Source organism: Lytechinus variegatus, chromosome 1, assembly GCF_018143015.1.
Source record: "Lytechinus variegatus isolate NC3 chromosome 1, Lvar_3.0, whole genome shotgun sequence".
Taxonomy (NCBI): domain Eukaryota; kingdom Metazoa; phylum Echinodermata; class Echinoidea; order Temnopleuroida; family Toxopneustidae; genus Lytechinus; species Lytechinus variegatus.
In genome coordinates this window covers 13,867,367-13,892,948 of record NC_054740.1, presented here as the reverse complement: position 1 = coordinate 13,892,948, position 25,582 = coordinate 13,867,367, and the positions used below count along the sequence as shown (strand labels likewise).

Below are 25,582 nucleotides of genomic sequence, written 5' to 3'. Positions count from 1 at the left end.
TGAGTAAATATTTTCCTGCCCAGCTCATAATGGAATTGTAATCATTGATCACATCAGAAATCTCTCTCTCTAAATTTGATTTTCATGCTTCCTGGGCAAAATTTCCTTGATAATGGAATTTACGGAGTCACAGTACCTAAATGAACCACATCTTCATAAAAAGAAATGTCTGTACAATGTACAAGTGTTACAAATGAAATGAACATGTATATTCGCCACATCATTTTAACTTTTGAAAAAAATTACTGGATTTTTTTTACACGAAATATATTTTTCTTATTAGAAATAATAACTTTGGTTTATTAATCATTTGCCAATATCAATTGTTTTGTGAAATTAAGAAAAAAAATTAACAACAAATCTTTCTTATTTGACATCTATTTATGATGAAATTTGTAACATTATATACTTATATGATTCATAATTTGCAATTCGATAATCATTTTTTTCTCTTGAGGTGGATTGCCCTTTAATGAGAATGTTACTTTTTGATAGTCTGCAATACTTTCCTTATGACAGGATTTCAAAATATTTCACAAAAATCAGAAAGCAAAAATTGAATTGGAGGTTCACAATAAATCTGATTTTCATCCACATATGTTTTCCAAAAGTCAATCTTTTCTTTTAAAGCAATAGAATAAGATCTGTTCTCATTATGCTTTCTAAAACTAGTTAACTGGAAACCGGTTCAGGAAACAAATTTGGAAGATCGCTTTGCTAGCGTAACCATTTAATCACCAGGAAGTGGTTTTCAAAAGCATTTCATGTAAAGCGATCTTGTTGCTATGGGAACGCTCTCGGTGGGGCGACACGTTTTGAGCAAAATTGGAAACCGCATCATACATGTAGGCATTCTACATACAGTGTGTAGAGTGGCGTGCTCAAAATGTGTGAAAATCGGTTCCCGAAGAACGAAGAAGTTCAATGAGGCAAAAAATCTTGAAAACTACATCACGAGGTGGTTTTATGGACCGGTTTGGAAGATCGCTTTGACTGTTCTCATTACACATTAAACTAGTTTCCGGTAAACTAGTTTTAGGAAGTAGGGGCCAACTTCTCCTTTGTGATTGATACCGGTAATCAAAAATTGCTTGGTCACTGTCCATTGATCTGGATCTATAGGGCTTTTCCAAATCAATCACCAAAGTTTAGATGTGAGTGCAAAATTCCCATTTCAAATTCCCTAGTTCCTCTGAAAAGCCAAATCTATCACAACACTTTATGATATTAAATAAGGTTAATCAAATAACAACCCATCGGATGCTGTTAGAGTGTCAACTCTCGTTAACGAATTACTTACTTATGATCAAGTGCCCACTGCTGACTGCTCTTATCAATCACTAAAAGCCTACAAAATGAGAATGCCAATAAGTACTTTTATGCAAGTTCCCAAGACGTTCAAATTAGACGTCAACCTTGGTTTTCATTCATATACACAAAAAATAGAGAAAAAGGGTAATGGAGGTTTGATGAAAACTGATCAAAGAATAATACCACCCCATGTCAAATATAACAGATGATCATCAAATCACTGTAGTTTCTTAGTGTCACATTCGGGAAATAAATCTGTCTGGAAGAAGATGATATTGACTTTTAATAGTTCTCAGATCTGTTATAATTGCAGTCCTCAGTGAGTCATAGAAAAGCAAAAGATGAATTTTTACCTTTGGTGTAGATTAATTGGTGTACTAAAATAGATCTTAAGAACCAATTTATTACTAGTTGTCCACAAAATTCTTTTCAAATGTGAACGTCAAAAACTATATTCATGTGGTTTCAGCATTGTTTCTTGTTTTCAGTACATTTATTAAACTACCAGTAGACAGTTTCCAGTTAACTGTTTAAGATGCCAATTGTATGTAAAACTATGTATGTTCTTCAATATTAAATGATATTTAGAATATCTTAAACCATTTACACAAACTTTCCTGGTCCTGTCTTACAAAGAGTTACGATTGATTCAATCAATCATAACTCTATGGAAATCCATCAGTGTCATAATTTTTCTTCACAAAAAGTGCACAATATCCCTTGTAAACAAAGAGAAGCACAGTGAATTTTTAAGACAACCATGAATGCATGAATATACGGTAAACCATAACTAGAAAATATTTTGAATAAAAATGCATAATAGATGTTTACATTGCTGGCCGTCCATAGTTGCGACGATCGGATCAATCGCAAGTCTTTGTAAGATGGGGTCCTGATGTATGACCGCATCATACATGTAGGCATCCTACACACGGTGTAAAGAGTAGCATGCTCAAAATATGCGAAGATCACTTCCCAAAGAACGGTTGTGTCCTCACGCTAAAACCAGTTTAACGAGGCAAAGCCGTCTTGAAAACTACATGTACATGTACATCGCAAGGTGGTTTATGAACCGATTTGGAAGATCGCTACAACCAGTCTTATTACATGTTTAACTAGTTTCCAGTAAACTAGTTTAAGAAAGGTAGTGAAAGCAGTGTCCAATTCCTCTTTTGTTTATACCAGTAATAAAAAATTGCTTCTGTCCATTGTTCTGGATCCAGAGAGCTTTTCAAAATCAATCACCGAAGTATAGATCATGCGAGTGTCGGATTCCCCTTTCAAATGCCCTAGTTCCTCTGAAAAGTCAAATCTATCACACTTGTTAACATTAAATAAGGCTAATCAAATAACAACCCACTGGTTGCTGTTTGAGCGTCAACTCTCGTTAACAAATTACTTACTTATGATCAAGTGCCCACTGCTGACTACTAAAAGCCTACAAAAAGGAGAATGCCAAAAAGTACTTTTTGCTAGTTCCTTTAAAGTAGATCTTCACCCTGATGATATTGGTTTTCATTTGATGAAAATTGATCAAAGAATATTGAGAGTGTGATGAATTTTCCGAAAAGTTTTTAATTTTGGATGTCAAACGTTTTTGCAAGCAGCTCCTCCATATATCATGTAATAGAAATTCTAAATTACAAATTATTTTAATGCATCATGACACCAAATTTTTTTCAGATAGATAATGAATGAAATCAATTTCAACCAACAAAATCACTTTCAATTGTTTTGAGAAAACGGCATCAGGCAACATATGGAGGAGCAGACCATCTGTGATATTACATAGTCAAACTTTCCCCAGGAGTTCTCTAATTTTTCTGCCTTTAGTAAAACCTACAATATCAGGGTGAAATTTCCCTGGAACAATGCAAGATTTCAGTGACTTTATGTGCATTCATTCATGCAAAATCAGAGCAATCAATATAAATAAAATGTTTGGAGCTTCATAAAGCAAGGATAGAGCCTGATTTTCAAACCTATAACTCATTGTCTTTGAAAGGAGGGTATCATTTTGACATGCTCTTCTGAAGGCACTTGTGGTGTACCCCAGTGTAGCTAAGTATCCCCTGTACTGTTTCTTGTCACTCGATTAGTATATCAACAAACATACCATTATGAGCCTTTAAGAAGTGTATGGTGGCTCTGAGGACTGCTGACTTGTCGAGCTTTCTCGTCTTGGTCGAAACCATTGAGCATAACTCCTGTATGAGCACGTTGAACTGGTCCCTCCGCTTCTTCTCACTCGCATTGCGAGATTTCCTGTGAACAAAAACACAAAGCCATGGGTACATCTATCATGTGAATTTGTGACCAAACGTCCACAGAAGGGTTTACTTTTTCTTATTTTACTCTACAAAGTCAATGAATGAATATCTAATGAAATAATGAAAAATATGCTACAGTGAATTTCCCGTATTTAACCCTAACGTGCCATGAACACATATCTGTGCATCCACTCGAATGCCACGAACACATTTTCGTGCAATGATCATACAGCTATTAAACATGCCTATTGCATTTTGAGGAGTGCATTGCATGATTCCATTGTTCAATTTAGCTTATGGTCAAGAGATTAAACATTATTGTCTCAGGAGTGATTCAATTTTTTAATAAATAAAACAATCAAATATAGACTCTTTGAAAAAAGTGGCACTCGCTGATTACAGTGAATGGCACAATGAAAGTTAAGTGAAATCACAAACTATATACATGCAAGATATGGCATAAATGTACTTTATGCAGTATAGAATTTAATTTGCCTTCTTATTAGGAGGCATATTCAAGAAAGCTATAAGGCTACTTTATGGGCAGAAAATAGGGTAAAAGTAAAATGAAATACATGTATGTCATATAAAGCTCAGCCAAAATGGGTCAGCTGTCCCCTGATTGGATGGATCCGAAAATAATTTAGACTAAGGCATCACACAAAATTTATTCTTTTGAAGAGTTTTTAACCAACAGTTTCAGCATAAATTTTTGAAAATTGAATGAAAATATTCAGCAGATATGATCAAGGCTGCAGGCTAATCAAATTATTCCTTATTAATGCTCCTCCACAGCATTTCATGAAATGACTCCATGGAATGAAGTTGCCGGATGTTTAATCCAACAAAGACTATTCTTATCAGAACTGTGCTTAGTCTGGCCAATCAAAATCAAGTTGAGCAGGGGGGAGTAACACAAAGAAGTACGATTGATATTGTAATTGGTTGCAACTCTTTATACACTGAAAATGATTTTCTATGAACTTTCAGTTACGCTTAATCGCACAATTAGTTGTATCTGACAATTTGTCAGATGACAAATTATGTTGATGAAACGCAACCGTGATACATATATCATATTTTCATTCACTTTACCTAAAAGTGAGTTATTTGTCAGTGATTGTACAACCCGCAAAAAACCAATTTTGCTCAGATGTTTGAAGATTGATTTTATTGCAAATTCTGAAAGCCCGTCATTAACTCTATAAAATTCTGGACAAAAATTCCCATTTTAAAAGAATGAGATCATATTTCGTAGAAACCATGACATCCCCCTCCTTTGATTTTAGGAAGAAGCCTACATGTAAACCATTGTTTCTTTAATATAGCAGACTCCAGAATGGCGCGCAGAGGTACATAACTTGACCTAGCTGTTGTGCAGATGCGACATGCATTAATTGAATAATTTTATGAACTGGCCACTAAAAACTTGGTTAGAACTGTGTCCATTATACGCATGATTTTAAGAAGTGACCTAAAAACCCCTAGTTTTTATGTAGAAATAAAGTTTCTGAAATAATAATAATACATGTAATTCTAATACTTTTAAGCATCATTTTAAAAAATCTATTTGAATTGCGAACAAAATTTTGAATATTATAAAAGGATAGAATTATTTAAACTGATTTAAAGGATGCTTTATATCAGTTTAAATAATTGCTCTGGTTTCTTTCAAAGCACAAAGTTATGAACATCTGAAAAAACATCCAAACTTTGAACGCTATTATCTCAAAATCTTGTTTTGGAGACAAGATGAGGTCTACGCCACTTCAAATAATTGCCGACAATTTTTCATGTGAATGTAACAGTTCAAATAATGGTATAAAAGGGAATATTATTTCATAAAGGACATGTCCAACCCAACCAAAAGTTGCTAGTTTGATTTTTTTTTCTATTTATTCAAATCAACATTTTTGTGGGGTGGACTTGACCTTTAAAATAGCATAAAGAGAGAGAGAGAAAAGATTGTGGTTCATTGATAGAGAGAAGATAAGGGAGAGAATGATAACAAAGATTACAAGGACAAAATAAAAAGTGGTTTAAAAAGAAAAGAAAAAGGAAGAAAACAAGCTTACCTCTTCGTGGTATCTTTACTGTCTTCACCATCATCATACATGTCACATCTGAAAAGAGAAGAATGAAACAAACATATGAAAAGGCAAGTTCATCTATTTGTATCCTTTAAGATAAATTCCAGTTTTGGTAACGATCTCAAAATGGCTTTTTACAGAATCTAATATAATGACCACCCAAGTGTCTGTTTGTATGAATAAAAAAATATATGCCAGAGGATTCTGGGAGAAATTATGAAAATACTTACCATGATTTTCTTATTTACGAGATAACTGGATATACCCATTTGATTTGCTAGTTCATTACGATGAACCTGCGTGCCGAATATAGAGTACACAATTTTTCCTGCGCGCGCGCTGCATCTCCCTACCAACGCACTATCCCAAGATCGTCGCGCAATTTGGCGTCCATTTCCTCTCATGAGCCTGCGGGCAAGACATGTTGTCACACAAGGCGAGGGGTAGGAGGGAGGGCTCAAATGGGTATATCCAGTTATCTCGTAAATAAGAAAATCATGGTAAGTATTTTCATAATTTACATCAATAACTGGGATATACCCATTTGATTTGCTAGACCAACACGGATTCAACGTGAAGGGAGGCATGTCTAGACTAAGAAGTGCGTTAAAATAGGGAGATGAAGACACAAAGGCCGTTGCCTTGCGGACAGGGGAGGCGATAAAGCCTCATGTGAAGAAGTCCTTAAGAGCAAGGAGTGAAGGAAAGAGGGGCGTCAATAGGCGGACCTCGAGAAGTCGTGAACGACGATTCCAAGAAAGAGCCCAAGAAGAATGATACTAAGTATCATGGGCCCTCGGCCTAGTGTCAGGAGAACAACATCACCAGCTGACTAGAGCGTAAAATTCGGAATTTGTTGAAAATTTCAACAAGAATCGTGATCGGAAAACTGTAGCTTTAAGGCTCAGTAAGTGATCAATCGAACAATCTGAGAAGGCGAGAGATCTCAGGAGCCTCCGCGTGGGAGAAAGCGCCCAGAATTCGATATCTGTCTCAAATGCGTGAGGGCAGAATATCTGCAGAGTTCTGATAGAGAGCTGTGGCAGAAGTTACTAGCGGTCCGAAGGGGACTAGGAACGACGGAGAGTAGGGATTTAAGAAGAAAACCACTCGTAAGGCAGTCGAGGGTCGAGAAAGCGACTGAGTGCCATCCTTTTAATAAGAAATGCCGCGGACCTGCTGCCTATGTAGAATAAAGCAGTCTGGTTAAAATAGCTCAACCGGGCGTGTCAGAGGAACAGCGCGGTACACATCACGACAAAGGTGTGATAGACCGAGTGATCGAGAGAGAACTCAGGATCCCCTTTCTCCCGTACTGATCGAAGCACCCATCTGAGGGTGCAGTACCCGCGGTGGAAGAGGTGGCTTGGCTCAAGCCACCATTGCCGAGAGAGCCCGTGAGGCTAGGCTGCGATGGATGACCGCCGGGCGGGGGAATCCCTAGCAGCAGCAAGTGTACGCCAGAGGGAGCTGGCGAAAAGTCTCTGTCATGATCCTACGTGAAGGCGACAATCAAGAGATGTTCTAACGAACAGACATCGCCAGATATGATACCTCAACAGTACGTTCCCAACGGAATCGAATGAGGTAGCAACGGCCCTGTCCTATCAAGTTAGGGACGGAAACTGGCTAAGAGTGTCGATGTCCTCGCTTGAAGAAACAAGCGAAGGAGGAGGGAGACTTGAGGAAAATAATCACAAAAATTTCCATCAGTCTGCGGTGAGAACCAGTTGTTTATGAAAACAGCCACAAGGCCTGGTCTCTCAGGTGATCGTAAGAGCAAGCACCGCCGGCGCCGGTTGCGGCAGCGTGGAACAGTCCGATATCGGAGAATAAGGAGTTCCAAAAAGCTGCGGGGGGCGGCAAAAATGACGCCCTAAGCAGTGGGGGATGAGCATCTAAGTTTCTAAAAGAACTCCAGTGAAGTAAATCACTTACATGGAGAGACTCATCCACAGTCGGCCCGAGAAAAAGCGGGTCGTAGTGATTGTGGTTAGGTAGGCATAAGCATACATGCATCCACGGTTACATCATCCTCGGTCGTGCGGTGACCATGGCCACATGCATTGCATGGAGGGAGGATGAAAGCAGCATGCGAGGCGACTCGAGTGTGCCGAGTGAAAAAGCTTCTAAATAAGAAGACGGTTCGACAAATGGGCACGGTAAGACATCCACCGTAGACCACTCCACACAAGGAGGAAACGGCGGAGACGCCCGCAAGCTTGACCCACATAGAGGGCAGTCTATAAGATAGACTGTTAGAGCTCGACCGATGGTCTGAAGGCGTACTGTTTGGTGTAAACTCGCCGACCCGGTACGGTGGGTGTGCCCAGAAAGTAGGCATAGAATGCCGACAGAGAAGTCTGGGGCTTTAAACAAGCTTGAACGCACGTACATAGCCAATAATCTCATGAGATGTACGGCGGTTTCTTTCCTCCGAGATGATGCTTACCCGACCGGGAAGGACTCGGGGAACAGCTGTGAATGTCAACAGGAGGGATATCTAGCATATGAAAAGCTGATTCCCTCCAGGTATTCGGTGCGGGTGCTTTGGGCGGTGTCCGGCTGGACGACCGGTGATGGCAGCTCGGGCAGGGCTCGAACGAGCCGCCCGAATACGAGACAATAGGTTAACATAACCATAATGCACCGGGTGGTGAAGGCGTAGCGATTACTAAGCACAGGAGAACTTTAAATCGCCGTGACATTCAGATCCGATATACATACTCATAAGTTCGGAGAGCTATGAGGTAGTGAGACATACCGCTGAGCGGTGATGGTGCTCATATCGGAGTCGCCCTCTCTTCAGCGGCGATCGCTGGAGGACGGGTGTCTGTACTAGCCCTGACTCTGGCCTTGCAAGGGTAGGAGCTAAGTAAGACAGGGCACCCTTACTTTCGAATAGAAAGTGAGGTTCAGGCCAGAAACCGACGGTCCCGTCGCCTGGGCGGACGGACCGCGGACGTGATAGGTTGCCCCCTCAAAGTAGCCAAACATTCTCACGAGAGAAGTGCGGCATGCGGTATGTAAGAGATTCTTACCTCCAATCTACGGGCCCGCTTAGGGGGTAGAATGGAGAGAGTTACCGCTGAAGGAGTCGTCGCCGTACGTGGGCTTGACGTAGAGGGCGAATTCGGGAGTACCTGCATAAAAAGGGGAATACCCATGCAGGTAACTCGCCGATGGCTCCCCGGAGTGCGGGTTGGCGAGAGAAGTCTCAATCCGCTCAATACCCGACGCCGGCAATAAGACCGCGGCGGTCTTATAATGACGGAGAACACGAGGATAAGAACCCGTAATGCTCGGGGACGCATAGATGCAGCCTGAACGGATGCAACGTCCAGCCGTCGGTCACCGAGAGCTTGCCGACATATTGATGCTTGAAAGCCGTATGTCGGAAGCACCTGCATAGAAACGGGGGTCACCGTGTAGGTGAACAGCGTTTCAATAAATGCCCGGTGTGAGAGGACGGGTGATTGCTTGAGCCGCACAGTGCTTAGCAAGGCGGCTGAAGCTGATATGAAGCGTGGGTGAATTACCCGCACTGCTCATGGGAGTATGTGCGACGCCTGACCCACAAATATCGGGAGTCTGGTGACATAATGGAGGGCGATGCCCGTATGTCGATAACACCTGTGTATTAGCGGGGATTTCCCTTGCAGGTGCGTGAGCCGGCGAATCATGAAATCGCCGGTGACTCTCCGAGGCGCAAGATGGCGAATGTCTGCTTAACCTGCCCGGTGCTCGACACGGCGGTTTTAGCTGACAGGGAGCATGAGGATAAAGATCCGTGATGCTCGAGGGCGTTCTGTTGTAACATGAAGTTACGACGCCTGGCCATCGGCACAAGAATCAGAAAGAAAGGTCTGCCCGCAAAGTGGGATTAGTGACCTAGACTTTCTTCTTGTTATTCCTCTTCTGTGCGGCCCCCGCCGGGGGGCAGAAGAGGGAACAATCATCGGGAGTCTGGCGACATAGTGGCGGGCGACGCCCGTATGTCGATAGCACCTGTGTATTAGCGGGGATTTCCCTTGCAGGTGCGTGGGCCGGCGAATCATATTGCCGGTGACTCTCCGAGGTGCGAGACGGCGATTGTCTGCTTGACCTGCCTGGTCATCGACACGGCGGTTTTAGCTGACAGAGAGCATTAGGATGAAGATCCGTGGTGCTCGAGGGCGTTCTGTTGTAACATGAAGTTACGACGCCTGGCCGTCGGCACAAGAATCAGAAGGGAAGGTCTGCCCGCACAGCGGGGTTAGCGACCTAGAATTTCTTCTTCTTCTTCCTCTTCTATGCGGCCCCCGCCGGGGGGCAGAAGAGGGTATAATGATCGGGAGTCTGGAGACATAATGGCGGGCGACGCCCGTATGTCGATAGCACCTGTGTATTAGCGGGAATTTCCCTTGCAGGTGCGTGAGCCGGCGAAACATGATATTGCCGGTGACTCTCCGAGGTGTGTTGGATGGCCGGTGTCTGCTTGATCCGCTCGGTTGGTAGTACCGTCGGCTGAAGCAGGCAAGCCTGGGGGTAAAAACCCGCAGTGCTGGAGGGCACTCTAGATTAGCTTGAGAAGCTGAGAGGCCTGGCCATCAAAAGAATCAGAGGACAGACCGCCCGACGGAGCGGGGCTTACGTCTGTGGTTCTCCTCTTCTTCTTTTCTTCTTCTTCGGTTGCTCCGGCGCCGGAGCGGAAGAAGGGACAAGAGGCTGGGCTGCGCCTGTCTTCCTCTCCTTAGCTCTCCCACAGGGAGAGCCAGCCGAGGACCAGACGCTGGACCAGAGGCTGGACCAAAGGCTGGACCAGAGACTGGACTGCGCCTGTCTTCCTCTCCTTAGCTCTCCCACGGGGAGAGCTAGCCGAGCGAGAGGAGGCGTCGGCCGAATCTGACGGCGTCAGATTGAATTGAGAGTCCGACACGGTCGGACTCAGGTGCCTCTTCCGACTAGGGGCTGGTAGCCCTTTGCCGACGCTCCCTAGAGGGGTCTTACACGGCATCGAGCCTAGTCTTTGCCGGGTGGAGAGACCCGTGCTCTCCCCCCGGACTTTAGGTGACCCGATGGCCGGTGGGTCTGACAGCCCTAGAGGAGTCGCCGTTTTCTGTACTAGTGCGACGCTCCCCAATAAGGTTCAGGTTCCGGGACGGAAGCCTTGGCCATCACCGTGCGGGCACGTGGTCGCAAATCCACGGTTCCACCCTTATTAAGCGGGGCACGTGAACGCACGTCCACGGTTCCACCCCTTTGAGAGCCCACGGGGCTCTGACTCTGTTCTCGCTATCTATACTACCTGTGGTGGGGGATAAGACCCCGGTGTCGGGCCCCGAAACAGCAGTCGCCTGAGGCTCTTCAGAAGAGAGTCCGAAAGGCTCATTATTGCCGTAGGGTGATCTAGTAGTAAGATAAAAAAACAGAGAAGCAAAGGGGGTAGGGGGGGTAACAAACCCCAACCCAGAAGACAAGGACCTCAAAAAGCGGACTTTTGAGAGTCAAAAACGGATCTCACAAGGATGATACAAGGTAAAATCCCAGAACAAAGGAAACAGTAATAATTAAGAATTATTAAGAGACACTGTCCCTGAAGTCCGTTAGAAAAATTAATTATTTGATTATCACAACAAGAATCTGCTTCCGCCAAAATTCTGAAAAGAAGGAAGGGGGGAAGCATCTAAAAAGAAGAAAACACTAAGTTGTTTTTTTTTTTTTTTTGTTTTGTTGTGTCCACCTGTTCAAAAGAAAAAAAATAATAATTTTTCTTGAGGTGAGGATCAGCTAAGGAAAAAAGGGGAGTAAGATTCCCTTTCTTTTTTTTTTTTTTATAAACAAGAAGTTTAAGAAAAAAAAAAATTATAAGTCCAGAGACCGGTAGCTGACTTGAAAAGGAAGGGGGGAAAAACAAAGATAGCTTTCCCGAGAAGGAAGGCCGAGTCAACGGCGACGAACGCTGACAGGAGACGGCTTCCTAAAAAAAAATTCTAAGTATTCTTGTGAAGGAAAGAAAATAATTTTTTTTTTTTTTTTTTTAATTAATTGAATAATTAATCAATTAATAAACACAAGAACAAAGGATTGATTGAAACAAAAGAACAATCAACTAACTCGAAACAAGAAACAAAGAACTTGAATCGAGGCAAAGGAGCAAGTCAAGAATTAAAAGAATCAATCAATTAATTAATTAATCAATTAACCAATTAATTCAATTAATAAATACAAGAACAAAGGATTGATTGAAACAAAAGAACAATCAACTAACTCGAAACAAGAGACAAAGAACTTGAAACGAGGCTGGAATACGACGCTCCTAACGTCCTACAGAACCTATCTGTGGAGAAATAAATCAATTAAATTCACGACGAGTCGTATAAACGAAGAAGTCAGTGAATAAAAAGAATTAAAAGAATTAAAAAGGAGCGAAGACAACGCCCGAGCAGGAAGGCGCGGAGCTATGGGGCGGAGAGGTGAAGACAACCCGCCTGTGAGAAACGTATCTTTAAAAAACACACTCACGAAGAGGGACAAGAAACGTTAAAATAATATCACGGAAGCTCTGCGCGACGTGATAATCCTATAACAATCTTAGATGAGAGAAAATAAGATTGAAATAAGGGAAGAATTGCACAATAAAGTATCCAAACGGAAAACAGAAATGCAATTTTGAGAGTGTACTTAGCTTGCGACTGCACTCGACCGCAGGCGAAAGTAAAAGAGGAAATGGACGCCAAATTGCGCGACGATCTTGGGATAGTGCGTTGGTAGGGAGATGCAGCGCGCGCGCAGGAAAAATTGTGTACTCTATATTCGGCACGCAGGTTCATCGTAATGAACTAGCAAATCAAATGGGTATATCCCAGTTATTGATGTAAATTCTGTAATTAATGAGAAATAAGAAAAATAAGCGCGGATTCGGTCACTTCCGTCGGGTCTTTATTCCAGCAATAATACACTGTCCCACGTGTGCCTATCTGTGTTGGTGATCTTCAGTGTGAACATTTTTCAGCGTAGATTTCAAGATTTCACAAAGCTCAGTTTATGTAACTGTACCAGATCTAGGTCCTCGATGATATTCTGACAATTAAGCCTGGTTTTACAGACTTTCTCATGAAACCAGTGTTTACTGCAACTACTGGCATTTCTCTTTAAAGGTGAATGGTAGCTTTATGCAAGAAAGATGAATAATTGTAACAAGGCATGGCAAAACCCACAAAAAGTTGCCTGAAATTAATTTTCAGGTAAAAGGGAAGTTGTAAGAATAATTATATACATGTAATATTGACTGGCCTTGAGGGGAACATCAAATATATTGCCAGCAAAAGAATCATATTGCCCCGAGTCTTTAGACGAGGGCAATATGGGTCTTTTAAGGGCAATGTATTTGATGTTCCCCGAAAGAGCCAGTCAATATTTTTATTATCATCCAAATCAGATATCTAGAGCAAAAATCGTGATAATGGTGATATTTCTTTTTAAAATAGTTCTATTTTGTCTTGTTAATATAATGGTCTAGGCTCTGCACTTTACCATTATGACGTACTTGCAAGCGCTCGGATCCAGTGATGTCTTTATTATGACGTATATTGTTGGTGCGCAGATCCTTATGAAGCGTATCTCTTTATACGCATCCTAAAATGCCCGGATGTGAGACCAGGGAAAATACAAAGGTATATTTTGCATCTTCTCTGCATGCAAAGTAAATATGCGCAATGAGACCGAGGAAAATACAAAAAATATACCTATCCCTTCCCAATATTCATGAATCTAGGGCAATACGGTTTTGTAAATGACCAGCTCAGATGTCTGATACGGGTAATAATAAATAATAAATAACAAATATTAACGAATAATAATAATAAATTGGTGAATGTTTGAGGAAAATCCATTGAAGTTTTGAAAGGTTAAAAGAATTAATTTTTTTTTTATTTTTGACATCACTTCACATGTATTGTATTTGAATATGTCATTTTTCAAAAAAATGAAAATCTGTTTTATTGTGTGCACTTAGTATATCAACAAATAAATTATTTCCCACTCGATCCTGAAAGACAAAAACACTCATCATGAACCATTGAAAACTGAAATTTAAGCACTTTATATAAAATAACATATGGGGCAGTTGCTTTTATACGCCGTGGCAAAACAAAAACTTAAAATTCTAATAACTTTCTTAACCTTTCAAGGGCAAGTCCACCCCAAGAAAAAGTTGATCTGAATATATACCAAAAAATAGACAAATCCAACAATCCTAACACTGAAAATTTAATCAAAATCAGATTTAAAATATTAAAGAAAGTACCGGTAATGGCATTTCTAAGTTTGGCTTAATTTTTTACAACAAAAAAGTTACATGTACAGGGCTCCGTAACACAAAGATTAGCGATCAATCGCTAAATAAACTGACCAATCAATATCAATGTTACAGGTGCATTTGGTTTGAAATACTGAGCAGGGACCAATCAGTGTGGTTCTTTCATATTTGCAATCCATCGCAAACCTTTGTGTTACAGAGCCCTGGTCGGTAAGCAAATGAGGATACTGATGATGTCACCTGACACAATGCAGTGCGGGTTCTATTTATATAGCTCGCAGACCTACAAAAGACCTACAAAGATGATGGAAACCAGGGAAGTGGGAGTTCATATTTCCTGATTGAACTTAATCCTAAAAGGGGCCTTCACTTAGCTTCAAGTTGTCTCACTCATTAGGCAAAACCTGTTTATATAAAACTAGTAATATCACTGAAGTTGATTAATGTCGTTACCATGGTAATGCATTTTCCAACACATTTAGAAAATGAATCTTGTATGTCTTTACCACAAGATAAATATTTCTGCAAACTTTCAGGAGCAATTGCTGTGGAACTGTGGAAATAGTTCAATCCAATTATCCACAATGAATTTTCCTGGATTTTTAGCTACAATACATGGTTGCAATTGCAAAATAATGTGTCTTGCACATTTTTTGGTGAAGTATGCTGAATTTATGAGTATATAGGTCAAGAAATGAAGTAGTTCATCCGCATGTTTACATTTCAATGCAATATTCTGTTACCATGTTAACATAATTTTCAAACACATGCTTTCACACTGCAAGAGCACCTGTGACCTGGAAAAATCCCTGTAAAAGTACCTACAATTACGCAGGAATTTTCTTTCAGGAATATTACGCATTGAGCAACTGATACCCCTTTCATAAACCTATCCTCCAATTAGCCGCCTAAGAGTAATGCGGATAATTCAATAAAAATTGCGTTCATAAACTCCGAAAATAATCCGTACTGTGTTTACGAGCACCCGTCCTGAAAAAGGAGGATAATCATCATGGCAACCGCACACACCCCCTTCCGATGCGGTTACATTGGAAAAGGTTGACCTTCTGACCGCTCTATGGAAATTATCCGCATTACTTTCAAAATGCGTTCATATAGTCAAAATCTGGTCCAGATGCTGCTATTATGCGGATAATTGCAGCATCAAAATAATGCGGATAACTCTGGTCCTCCTCCGATTTTACGACCAAATTATGCTGCTATTAGCCACATAATTTGGTTTGTGAAAGGGGTATGAGTTTAATAGCGAGTTTGAATTGCACGCCTCTCCTGCTAGTATAGACCATACTGAGCATGCTCATAACTTCAGGACATTGTTAATACATATAACAATTCCCAGGTATTTTTTAGCCTGAAGAAAATCTTGTAGTTTAAGTTCAAAGTTAAAGAAAGTAGTTGCAGCAAAAAATTATTTCATGAGAAATCCTGTTAAACCAAGGGAAATTGTCATCATACTATCATATACATGTATCTACATGTAGATCTGGTACATTGATGTACATGTAAACTAATCTTTGTGAAATCATGAAATCTTAGCTCAAAACTGATAATTCTGATGATCACTATAACAGAAATGCGTATATGAGAGTGGGACAGTGTATAATTGCATGGAAAAATTCCCAACATTTGATTGAATTCTATGCATATTTTGCAATTTTCTTCCTCTATATACATATTTCTCATTCATACAAAATACTTGGGTGGTCATTTTATTGGATTTTATTTGAACTCATTTTAAAGTCATTACCACAACTGGTATTTATCTTTGACAGGTATTCTGGTGATCTAACAAAGTTTGTCAGTCTTTTATAAAACTAATATGTTATGGTAGGCAAGGCAACATCTTGTACAAACTTCCTAAAATTACATATACAGGCAGAAAATAGATGACAAATACTTAAGACCTACACCGGAATACTTAAATTATCTCACCATTGCTATTAGATTCTATGGTTACACTTCGTAATTCCGAATGTTCGTAATTCTGAAACACGTAAATTGCCTATACCTGAACGTTCATTAATCCAAAAACGTAAAAGGGTTCGTTCATACAAACATTTGTGGCGTTATTCCGAAGGTTCGATTGTCCGAAAATGATATAAGGTTCGTTAATCATTACGTTTTCGGACTAACGAACCTTCTGAATTACGAACCTCATTTCATTTTCGGATTAACGAATCTTCGGAATTACGAACCTCACTTTGTTTTTCGGACTAGCAAACCTTCAGAATTACGAACCTCAATTTTGTTTTCAGACTTACGAACCTTCTGGATAACGAACCTTCGGAATATCCGAACCTTGGGAATAACAAAGCTTCGGAATTACGAATGTATGCGGATTCTACAGCTATATGACCTTGGCTCCCATCAAAGGTATCGAGTTGTATTGATTTAAAGTTAAAAGCAAAAATATGAGCCATCACCATCGCATATATGCATGTACATGTAGCACCACCTCAAGTCCACAGCTACTCAATCCTGGCCAGATTCTTAACCCATAATGCAACATTCAGAGCAGTGTTGTCTTTAGATATAGGCACACTTGAATTCATGATTAAATGTATTCATGTGGCAATGATTATGTAAGAAAATAGAAAAATAAGTATGTTTCCTTTCCAAACAATATCCTAATGAAAATTGTAGATGCAGGCTTATTCGTTTATTGTGTTGTAGAATTAATTATCTCAACAGGTTTACTTTAAGAATAACAAAGTCAATAAGAGTTTTTGTCAGTTCACTTCCCTATTAAAAATCTTGAGGTGCAATTTGATTTTGTATCTTCCTTGTCATTTTATTTCATCCAGATGACCAGCTTTTCTTTAAAATCAAACCTTTGCCATGTCTGGGTATGTGTGCATGTACATGTACATGTCCTGCAAAACGCTTTTAAAAAAAGTGTGCTTCTGAAAATTTCTTAATATTAATGATTGACAGCTGCAAGCAAATTATGTTGATGAGTGTGGAGAGTACAGCACCCTCAAACATCGCCCTCATTAATCAAGACAATGTGCAACTTTAACGTGATTTTGACAGGGGCTGGTGGGGGGCACGTTTTCTATATCAAAAGTTGACAAGTAAAAAAAAAATTTACTAAAAATGAGTCATTCTGTCCCTCGTTAAATGTGACAAGGAAAAAAAAGGTCCTCAGTTGTGTTTGTACAACATAGCTCCATTAAAAATATTTGCTGCGGCTCTCAAAGAGGGTACGGACACACTAGTGAATTTTCATTACAAATATGGACTACAAAAAAGGGGGAGGCAAAGGCTGGATGTGCCCCCCCCCCTTTGGATCCGCCACTGGACTACATGTAGGACTGTATGAAGGTGATTGATATTTAGAATCAAATATGGTCTGCTATAATAAAAAATTTCTAATGATTTGTATTGAATTCATTCAGGTAGAGCTTCATGAGACATGACCATGATCTGAATTTTGTTTTGCAACTTGTTTGCTTACATCACTCATATCTTCTTGTACTTTTGGGAACGTGCCAATAATCAAACAAGACATTTTGACACTGTTCTCACTACCTTCCTAAAACTAGTTCACTGGAAGCTAGTTTAGTGCAAACTAGTTTAATGTGTTAGTGAGAACGGTCGAAGCGATCTTCCAAACCAGTTCAGGAAACCACCACACGATGAAATTTTCGCTTTGCCTGGTTATCTGGTTTTAGTGTGAGGACACAACCGTTCTTCAGAAGCGATCTTTGCACATTTTTAGCATGTTACTCCACAAAACAGGTCTAGAATGCCTACGCAGTGGTTTTGAATTTCGCGCAAAACGTGTCGCCCCACTGAGAGCGTTTCTGTAGCAACATGATCAGTTTACATGAAGTGATTTGGAGAACCACTTTCCTGTGATCCAGTGGGAATGCTAGCACCGCTATCTTCCCAACTGGTTTCCTGATTCATTTCCAGTAAACTAGTTTTAGAAAGCGTAATGCGAACGGCCTCTTTGAATAGGTCTTTTCCCGAACACTTCACACTTCAGGGTTCTTGTTGGTGATGACTTTTATTTGATGCATTGTATTAGATGATGAAGAGGAGATAGCGGGCTGCCAGTGCAAGTAGATCGCTGACAAGAGAACGAGACTGAACTTGCTAAAAATTTGAAAATCAAATTTGCCCATGCATGGTAAAATTTTCTTTGAATATTAAAAACTCACAATTGGTAGCTTTAATGAGTCCCTCTTAATGTGAATCACATGGCATATTTGATTTTATTTCATGTGGCAAGTGAACATTCTAAGATTAAATAGATAATTCTTATAGACAAACCATCATTAATTAAATAAAGTCTAACGATGCGTTAAAACATCAATTTCTGGAAAGGAACATTTTTATGTCAGAATTGGCCCCTCTCCCCTTCGAAAAGTCATAAAAAATAATATTACATGTATCTGTCGCTTTGGGGGTTTTCATATTTTAAACGATTTCAATATTCTGATAGGTAATACAACTAATGATAAAGGTGCGAGGCCTCGAAATTGAAAAAAATGAGACGTCAATTTTGGCCCTTATATGCAATATGGACACTATTGAGAAATAATCATGTATTTCAATTAAAAAAAGGTCTCGTGCAGGTTGTTCTAACAGCGTCCACCAGCTTGCCATCATAGATTTGAATTAAATTGAATAGATTGGCTGATTTAATGGAAATTTGGTGCTTGCTGGTTAACAACAACAGAGATTCCAGTACACACATTTTTTTTTAATATTATATAAAATGAGCAGAAAGCAATTTTTTGAAAGTACATGTACATTCCCTGATTGTAAACAACACGAAATTTCCTAACAGGGAAACTAAATAGTTCAGGAATTGAGGAAAGAGACAGAGAGACAAGGACAGGGTCCTTCTGCCATGCTTCAAAGGTTCAAGAAAATAAGGTCATAACAAATAGCTTCAGAACTCCATACAAGCCTCACAAACATGATGGGGGGGTGATGTTGATACAAGAAAACCAAAGATGTCAGGTAATAATCATGGAATTATGTTTTTTGTCATTTATCCTTGTGTCTGAATTGTGATTAAACTGAAGTAACCACAAACCATTACAACATTGCTGGTGCTTGGGGAATGAGAATACAAATGATCATTTGTCAAAGGGAATAATTTTCCTGGTATCGCAATGCAATTTGCTCCACATTTCGTTATGACTGCTACACTTTCTGTAGCAAGTTTTTACATAGGACTGTACAGAACATGGTTCTTACAACCACAAATGCCAATCGAATTTAAGAAGAAAATTATTTTTTGTCATGAGGTCCGCCTGCCAAAAAAAATGTGGTGGTTTATCCGTAAGTTAATCCTTAATATTTTCAAAACAAAGGGAGCTATACCCACAAACTTTGAATTTAAAGCTGAATTAATGGGCTAAGAATCCAGAAAGTTTAATGGCTGTAGGGTCGGCCGTAGATAACGTTAATTTCCTTTTCGGCTGCTACCCTCTTAGTATGATACTTTATTTCTTTTACTGTTTGATATATATGCATGTCATGTTTGTACTATTCATATTGCACTTGTAGGGGGAAACCCCGTTGTAGTGGTCCACCTCTACATCCACTTGCACTCCCCCCAATCAGTAATATTGGGAGAGACCTGCAGGTCATAGTGATTCAGTTCACTTTTCACCTCCCAGGCACAGGTGATGCCAAACAAATAATAACAACAATAGTACTTAATGCCAAGAAAAATAAATTGAAGTGAATTTACAATGACTTGAGGACACGAGTTACGTCCACAAAAACAGGTCATCAGGGGTGGTGGCAGAAACAGTGCCTTCTGTTACAAAGCATCATTGGTGAATTTTCATTTTCTGGTTGCTCTATTTATTTTGCTTTTCTAAAGTGTATGTATTTGTAACAAATTAGCTATAAATTTTCAAAATGGATGTTATTACATTGGATAATATTGGATGTCATTGGATGTTATTACATTGGATAATAAATTCATTCATTCATTCAGTGTATTTGGGGTAAAAAATTACCATTTTTATATAAATACATCCAACACAAAAAAGGTATCAAACGAAAGTTAACAATTCTCATTTTACAGTCTAAATATTGAAAAGTAGGCAATGTGGGCATTGAAAATGAAGTATAATGTTAAAAACACTTCAAGAAACAAAAAAAAATGGGGTTTTTCTTCACTTTTCTCATTTGTTTATAGATTGACCTATATTTGCTTGCTTAAAAGTCCTCCTGCTAAGACTAGAAAGCTCCGTCAATTTCTATATACATGTAGGCAATTTGCAGCTGATTGATGATTTTGATTCTGAATCATTGACAACATGCCTACATGGTTTTTGACATCTGTATCATCAATGCACTGTACATGTAAAGACACTATTTAAAATGTTAAGCATGTTGCTCAAGCTCAAGCCTGTCACTCTGTCAACTATTGTTTAAACTTTTAAACAATTTGTTCCTAAATAGTTTCCAAACCAAGAGGGCTACATCATTACATGTACACCCACAAACTTTAAATCATTTCAAAGCTGAATAATATAAGCTTATCTAGAAAGTTTCATAGCTGTATATAAGGCCATTGATAATGCACTGTAAAAAGACAGTTAAAAATTTTAAGCATAATGCTCAAGGCAAGCCTGTCACCCTGTTAACTGCCATTTTCTTTAAGCTTTAAAACAAGTTGTTTAAAGTTTTAAACAGCTTGATTTGAGTTTTAAGCAAGTTAATTAAACCATTAAACAGTTCTTTCATAATTTGAAGCAATGAGTTCCAGTGAGTTCCCTTTTTTATTTCTTTTATTCATATTCTGATTTTTTCTGACTTACTTTGTCAATTTGTTTGAAATGAAGGAGAATAAATTCAATTATGTCAATCAATGTTTAGTCACTTTAATGGTTAAAAAATTTAGTTGTCAGAGTCGCAAGCTTAAAGGGGAAGTTCACCCTGAAGAAAACTTTGTTGTAAAAATAGCAGAAAAAAATAGTAAAAAATATTGGTGAAGGTTTGAGGAAAATCCGTTAAAGATTAAAAAAGTTATTAGAGTTCAAAATTTTGGATTTGTGACGTCATAAACGAGCAGCTGCCCATGTGTTATGTAATATAAAATGCATGAATTTCAAATTTTGTATGGTTCCTGATTACTAAATTTTGTTTTCTATTCATGATCGGGTGTAAAATGATTTGTCTATTGATATATACATGTAAAAGGTACAGTGAAACCATTTTCAATTTTCTGAGAAAATGACATTTCATTGATTTTTTACCATTCGCTATGTAGGAATGCTGCTCGCACATGACGTCACAAATCAAATAATTAAAATTCTAATAATTTGTTAATTATTTGATGAATTTTTCTCAAACCTTCGGCAATATTTTTTATTATTTTTCTGCAAATTTTACAATAAACTTGTTGTCAGGGTGAACTTCCCCTCTAAACAAGATGCTTCAAATTTCAAACAATGTTGTTGTTTTTTACATAGAGGAAAGGCTCGTCAACACTTGAAGCACAGGACTGAGTCATTCTCATGAGGTGTAGTTGTCAATGTGTTCTTGGGTCAACAGCTGATAAAAACATTTCAAACTGTATGTTCCATTGAAAAGGAAATTCACCCTGACATTTCTGACAATAAGATTGTTTTAATAAAAGCAGATAAATAAGACTAAAATCTTGGTGTATGTATGATGAAAATCCATCAACATATAGAGATATGAATTTTTTTCATTTAGAAAATGATGTTTATTTTCTTTATATAGGAGGAATGTAACGATGAGTGTGATGATATCATCTGGCGTCTGAACACACAAAATCACTCTCATTTTTTTTAAAGAAAATTGCACTGTGGGAAATTCAAATCACACAACATTTGGAGGATCTGCTCGTCTGTGATGCCACATAATTTTGAAAGAATGTTTTTATGACCCACTTATTACCAACAAAATACAACCAGAACCCCCCCCCCCTTCTTACAAAGAGTTACGACTGATTCAATCAACATCAACTACTCATGGAATCCATCACTGTCATCATTTTTTTTCAGAAATTTTGCAAAATGTACTTTGTAAACGAGTTGACAGAATTGCTTGCTTTCCATAGTCGTGGTTGATCTGATCACTCGCAACTCTTTGTAAGATGGGATCCAGGCTGATCATCTTTAGCAACCATATTTCTATGGCAAAGAGTAAAATGTACTTTGTAAACAAAGAGAAGCACACTGAATTGTCAAGAAAACGATGAATATACATCATATCTAGAAAATAATATGAATAGGCATGCATTTTAGATGTTGACAGAATGGCTTTCTTCCATAGTCGTGGTTGATCGGATCACTCGCAAGTCGCAACTCTTTGTAAGACGAGATCCAGGCTCATCATCTTTAGCAACCATATTTCTATGGCGAGGAGTAATTTGAAATGCATGCAGAGAATTTTGGCTAGATTGATGGCAAGTGATACAGAAGCAGATGTAATGCTTCAAAACCAAGGAAGTGTCTTGAAATTGTTGAATTAAAGGGACCAGATATCTTCCTTCCTGATTTCAGGAACAAGTGATTTCAAAAGTACATTACATACATGTATATGTCTATGGAAGCAGGTAAATTTAACAGTCATTATTATTAAAAAAATCTTGAAAAAATCTAACTTTGGGCCCTTATTAGGGTAAAGACATTATGAGCTGAAAAAAGGGATCAATTTATAAGATTCAGGTCATTTTGTACTGAAATCTACAAACTGTGTGTGAGGGCCTGATGGACCAGACGTTACATGTCATTGGCTATTTAAATATTTGTTAATTTATTTTAAGGTTGTTGCCATGATTTCAAGTAAGTCTATAAGACTATATTCTACTCTCTTTGTTGTACTCTGTATTACATATAAGAGAAAATTGGTTTGCTACTCTTCTTGAACCTAAAAGCTTTAGCTTGGCAGCATTGAAATCAAATCTGGAAATTTCCTCATGTTACTGAAAGGGTACCCCAAGCTGAAATTAATATGATTCGGGCAGATAAAACACAATCAGACAAACAAAATCACTGAAAAATACATCACAATCAGACATGGAATATTAACAAAGAGTTACAACATTTCAAAATTGTGCATTACTTTTGTGAAACAGTTATGCGTTATTTAAATATGCAATTAGCAAGCTGGTGATGTCATATCGACACAGATTCTTTTGCATTTTGTCTATAAAATGGTAAATTGGATTAAAAACTCTAGTAATTACTTCTTGTTTAGACTATGGCAATGCATTGTTGTTAAGTGCTAAAAGTGATCAGATTCAAGCTATTGACGGTGCAAAATGCTGCTGTCCGAATTCTCAGTAAAATTCCTAAATATACACACATACATGCAACGCTTGTTCTAAAAAAAACTTCACTGGTTGCCTGTTGTGGAGCGAATAAAATTCAACATTTTGTTGCTTACATAGAAAATTGTTAATGGTTGCGCTCCTAATTATTTTAACAATCTTTTAATATCTTGGAATATGTACCCTCTAGAAATCTAAGATCTTCGGCATTCAGGTTGTTGACAACTTGTAGAGTCAAATGCTAATTTGGTAAAAAAGCTTTTGCTAATAATGCTCCCATTTATGTGGAATGCAGACTCTTTTAACAATATACAAGCCAAGCCTATAGCCATTCAAAGCCAACCTTAAAAATTTATATAAATCTATTCTTGTCATATTTCAAATAACATCTCCCCCTCTGCGTAATAATTCCCTCGCGCTTCTGAAGAAGGAAACTATATTCTTAGGCACACTCTAAAGGTCTAATGCTATATATTATCATTACTAATCATTGCTGCAAATTATTTCGCTACAAGAGAGACACAATACACACATGTATGACAATATGGAATAATGATGATTTCATGTTATAACATGAAAAAGGGTAGTTTTTCTCAACACCATCAGCCCATATTCAAGACTGTTTCAAAAGACATTGCTTAACTTTAAATTCCATACCCTTGTTATTTTTCATCAGATTTTGATGAAATTTTCACCGTTTTGTTCAGTGAACTTTATCTAGACATAATTATTTTTAGCCTGGAGTACCCCTTTTAAACATATCCAAAGCGAAACCTACATGAATCTGCAGACTGATTTTGGTAAAAATGATTATACATGTAAAAGGTAATACTGTTCATGTACACGTAGGCCTATGTGTACTTGTGTGATATGTATATACAGCACATAACATCTTACCTTTACTATATTCTAGGTCGTCATGGCTATCGATAATATCATAGGTTTAATCATACAATTTCAGGATTCCATAATTTTCATACACATGCCTTTCCATAGTAGTTTCAAATCAATTTTTTAACTGCACTTTTCAGAAGTTGTCAATTACACGTATACCCACTGTAGAACTGTCCTACAATATATCGAACTTAAAAATATCGATTGGATTTATCCCTGTATGTATACTTGCTGTATAATTACTTAGGTATGTTTCATACTCTTTAACAATATTGGAGGAAAATCAATAAAATTTACCTTTCAAAGAGCTCTTTAGCTTTTGGAAAGAAACATTTTACACCTTTATAGTACTGAATTCTTGCTTTGTGGAAATTCCTTACCCAAAATGACCCCTGGATTGCGTGCTTATCAGAAGTTATGTTCGAGCCTTTTCAAGGCTAACTTCACAGAAATCAAAAATGATTGCGCAATTCAAAGCAAATACTTACATTTGCATGTTGGTGCTCATCTAACAGGATGGCCAGTTGCATTATACCATATATAGACCATGGGGTGTCCTTGCAACGTGCACCAACAGCTATTCATTCAACAGGTCACATAGGTTACATATTATGTTGTATACGATTGAAATACAGATTTCCCACACAGATGATTAAAGTAGTAGGATCCAGAACTCCGATAGATTCCAATAATTCCAAAGTTCAAGTGGTTTGGTAATTAGAGCATTTTACACGAATGCCAGTATGTAAACAGGGTATTATCATTCGATTCCTGATCCAATCCATTCCGTGGTTCTTTCATACCTCTCTCCTGCACTCGAGTCGTAACAATCATGAATCCCCAAATTTCCTATGCTGAATAGTGTTTGATGTATAGAGATACAGGGGAAGGATCCAAGCATATATTCCACGGGCTAAGACGGGGAAAAGAGAGCTGCCTCAGTTTGTTTTCGAGTTAATACCAAAGCTGGCTGTTTCCAAGGGGCCATGCAGAATGGGGACACGATATAGGGAGAGGAGTTGGGTGTCTAGCAATGAAGCGCACACGTAAGGGTTCACTCAGAATTGTGTCAAGTTGACCTTACAGTGGTGTATGCGCTTCCCAATAGAGTGTGTGTGTGCGCTATGAAGGGAGTGTGTGTCTATGTAACTTCTATGGTGTATTCGGAGTTCCCTACCAACATGGGGGAGTGCACTGGAGTGTGGAATCCTCTATACTAAACTGTCTTTGAAGTTTGATTATCGTAAAGTGTTTACGTAACCATATTATCTATTTTATTAAGCCCCTATGATTTAGGCCACACTGAATCATGTACCAACATACCAGTACATATAAAGCTTTAGAATGCACTGGACAGCACATCTGGGGTGCATGGGGTGAGCATTGTCCCAGATCGTAACGGCATACAGGTACCATAGGT

The 25,582-nt window shown here is 38.6% G+C and overlaps 1 protein-coding gene across 2 annotated transcripts in view; it reads right to left on the bottom strand.

Annotated features, from left to right (window-relative positions):
* LOC121406469 (circadian locomoter output cycles protein kaput-like) overlaps positions 1–25,306 on the bottom strand; it is an 89,742-nt gene extending 64,436 nt beyond the window's left edge. The window contains exons 1-3 of one of the 2 annotated variants that reach the window (XM_041597483.1): positions 24,651–25,306; positions 5,657–5,704; positions 3,428–3,576 (exon numbers count right to left, since the gene is read on the bottom strand). In XM_041597483.1, the coding sequence (XP_041453417.1) occupies positions 3,428–3,576; positions 5,657–5,704; positions 24,651–24,670 (217 nt within the window). In that variant the 5' untranslated portion in view covers positions 24,671–25,306. The remainder of the gene's footprint in view (positions 1–3,427; positions 3,577–5,656; positions 5,705–24,650) is intronic. The other variant, XM_041597491.1, reaches the window with a different exon arrangement.
* Between the last annotated feature and the right edge of the window lie 276 nt (positions 25,307–25,582).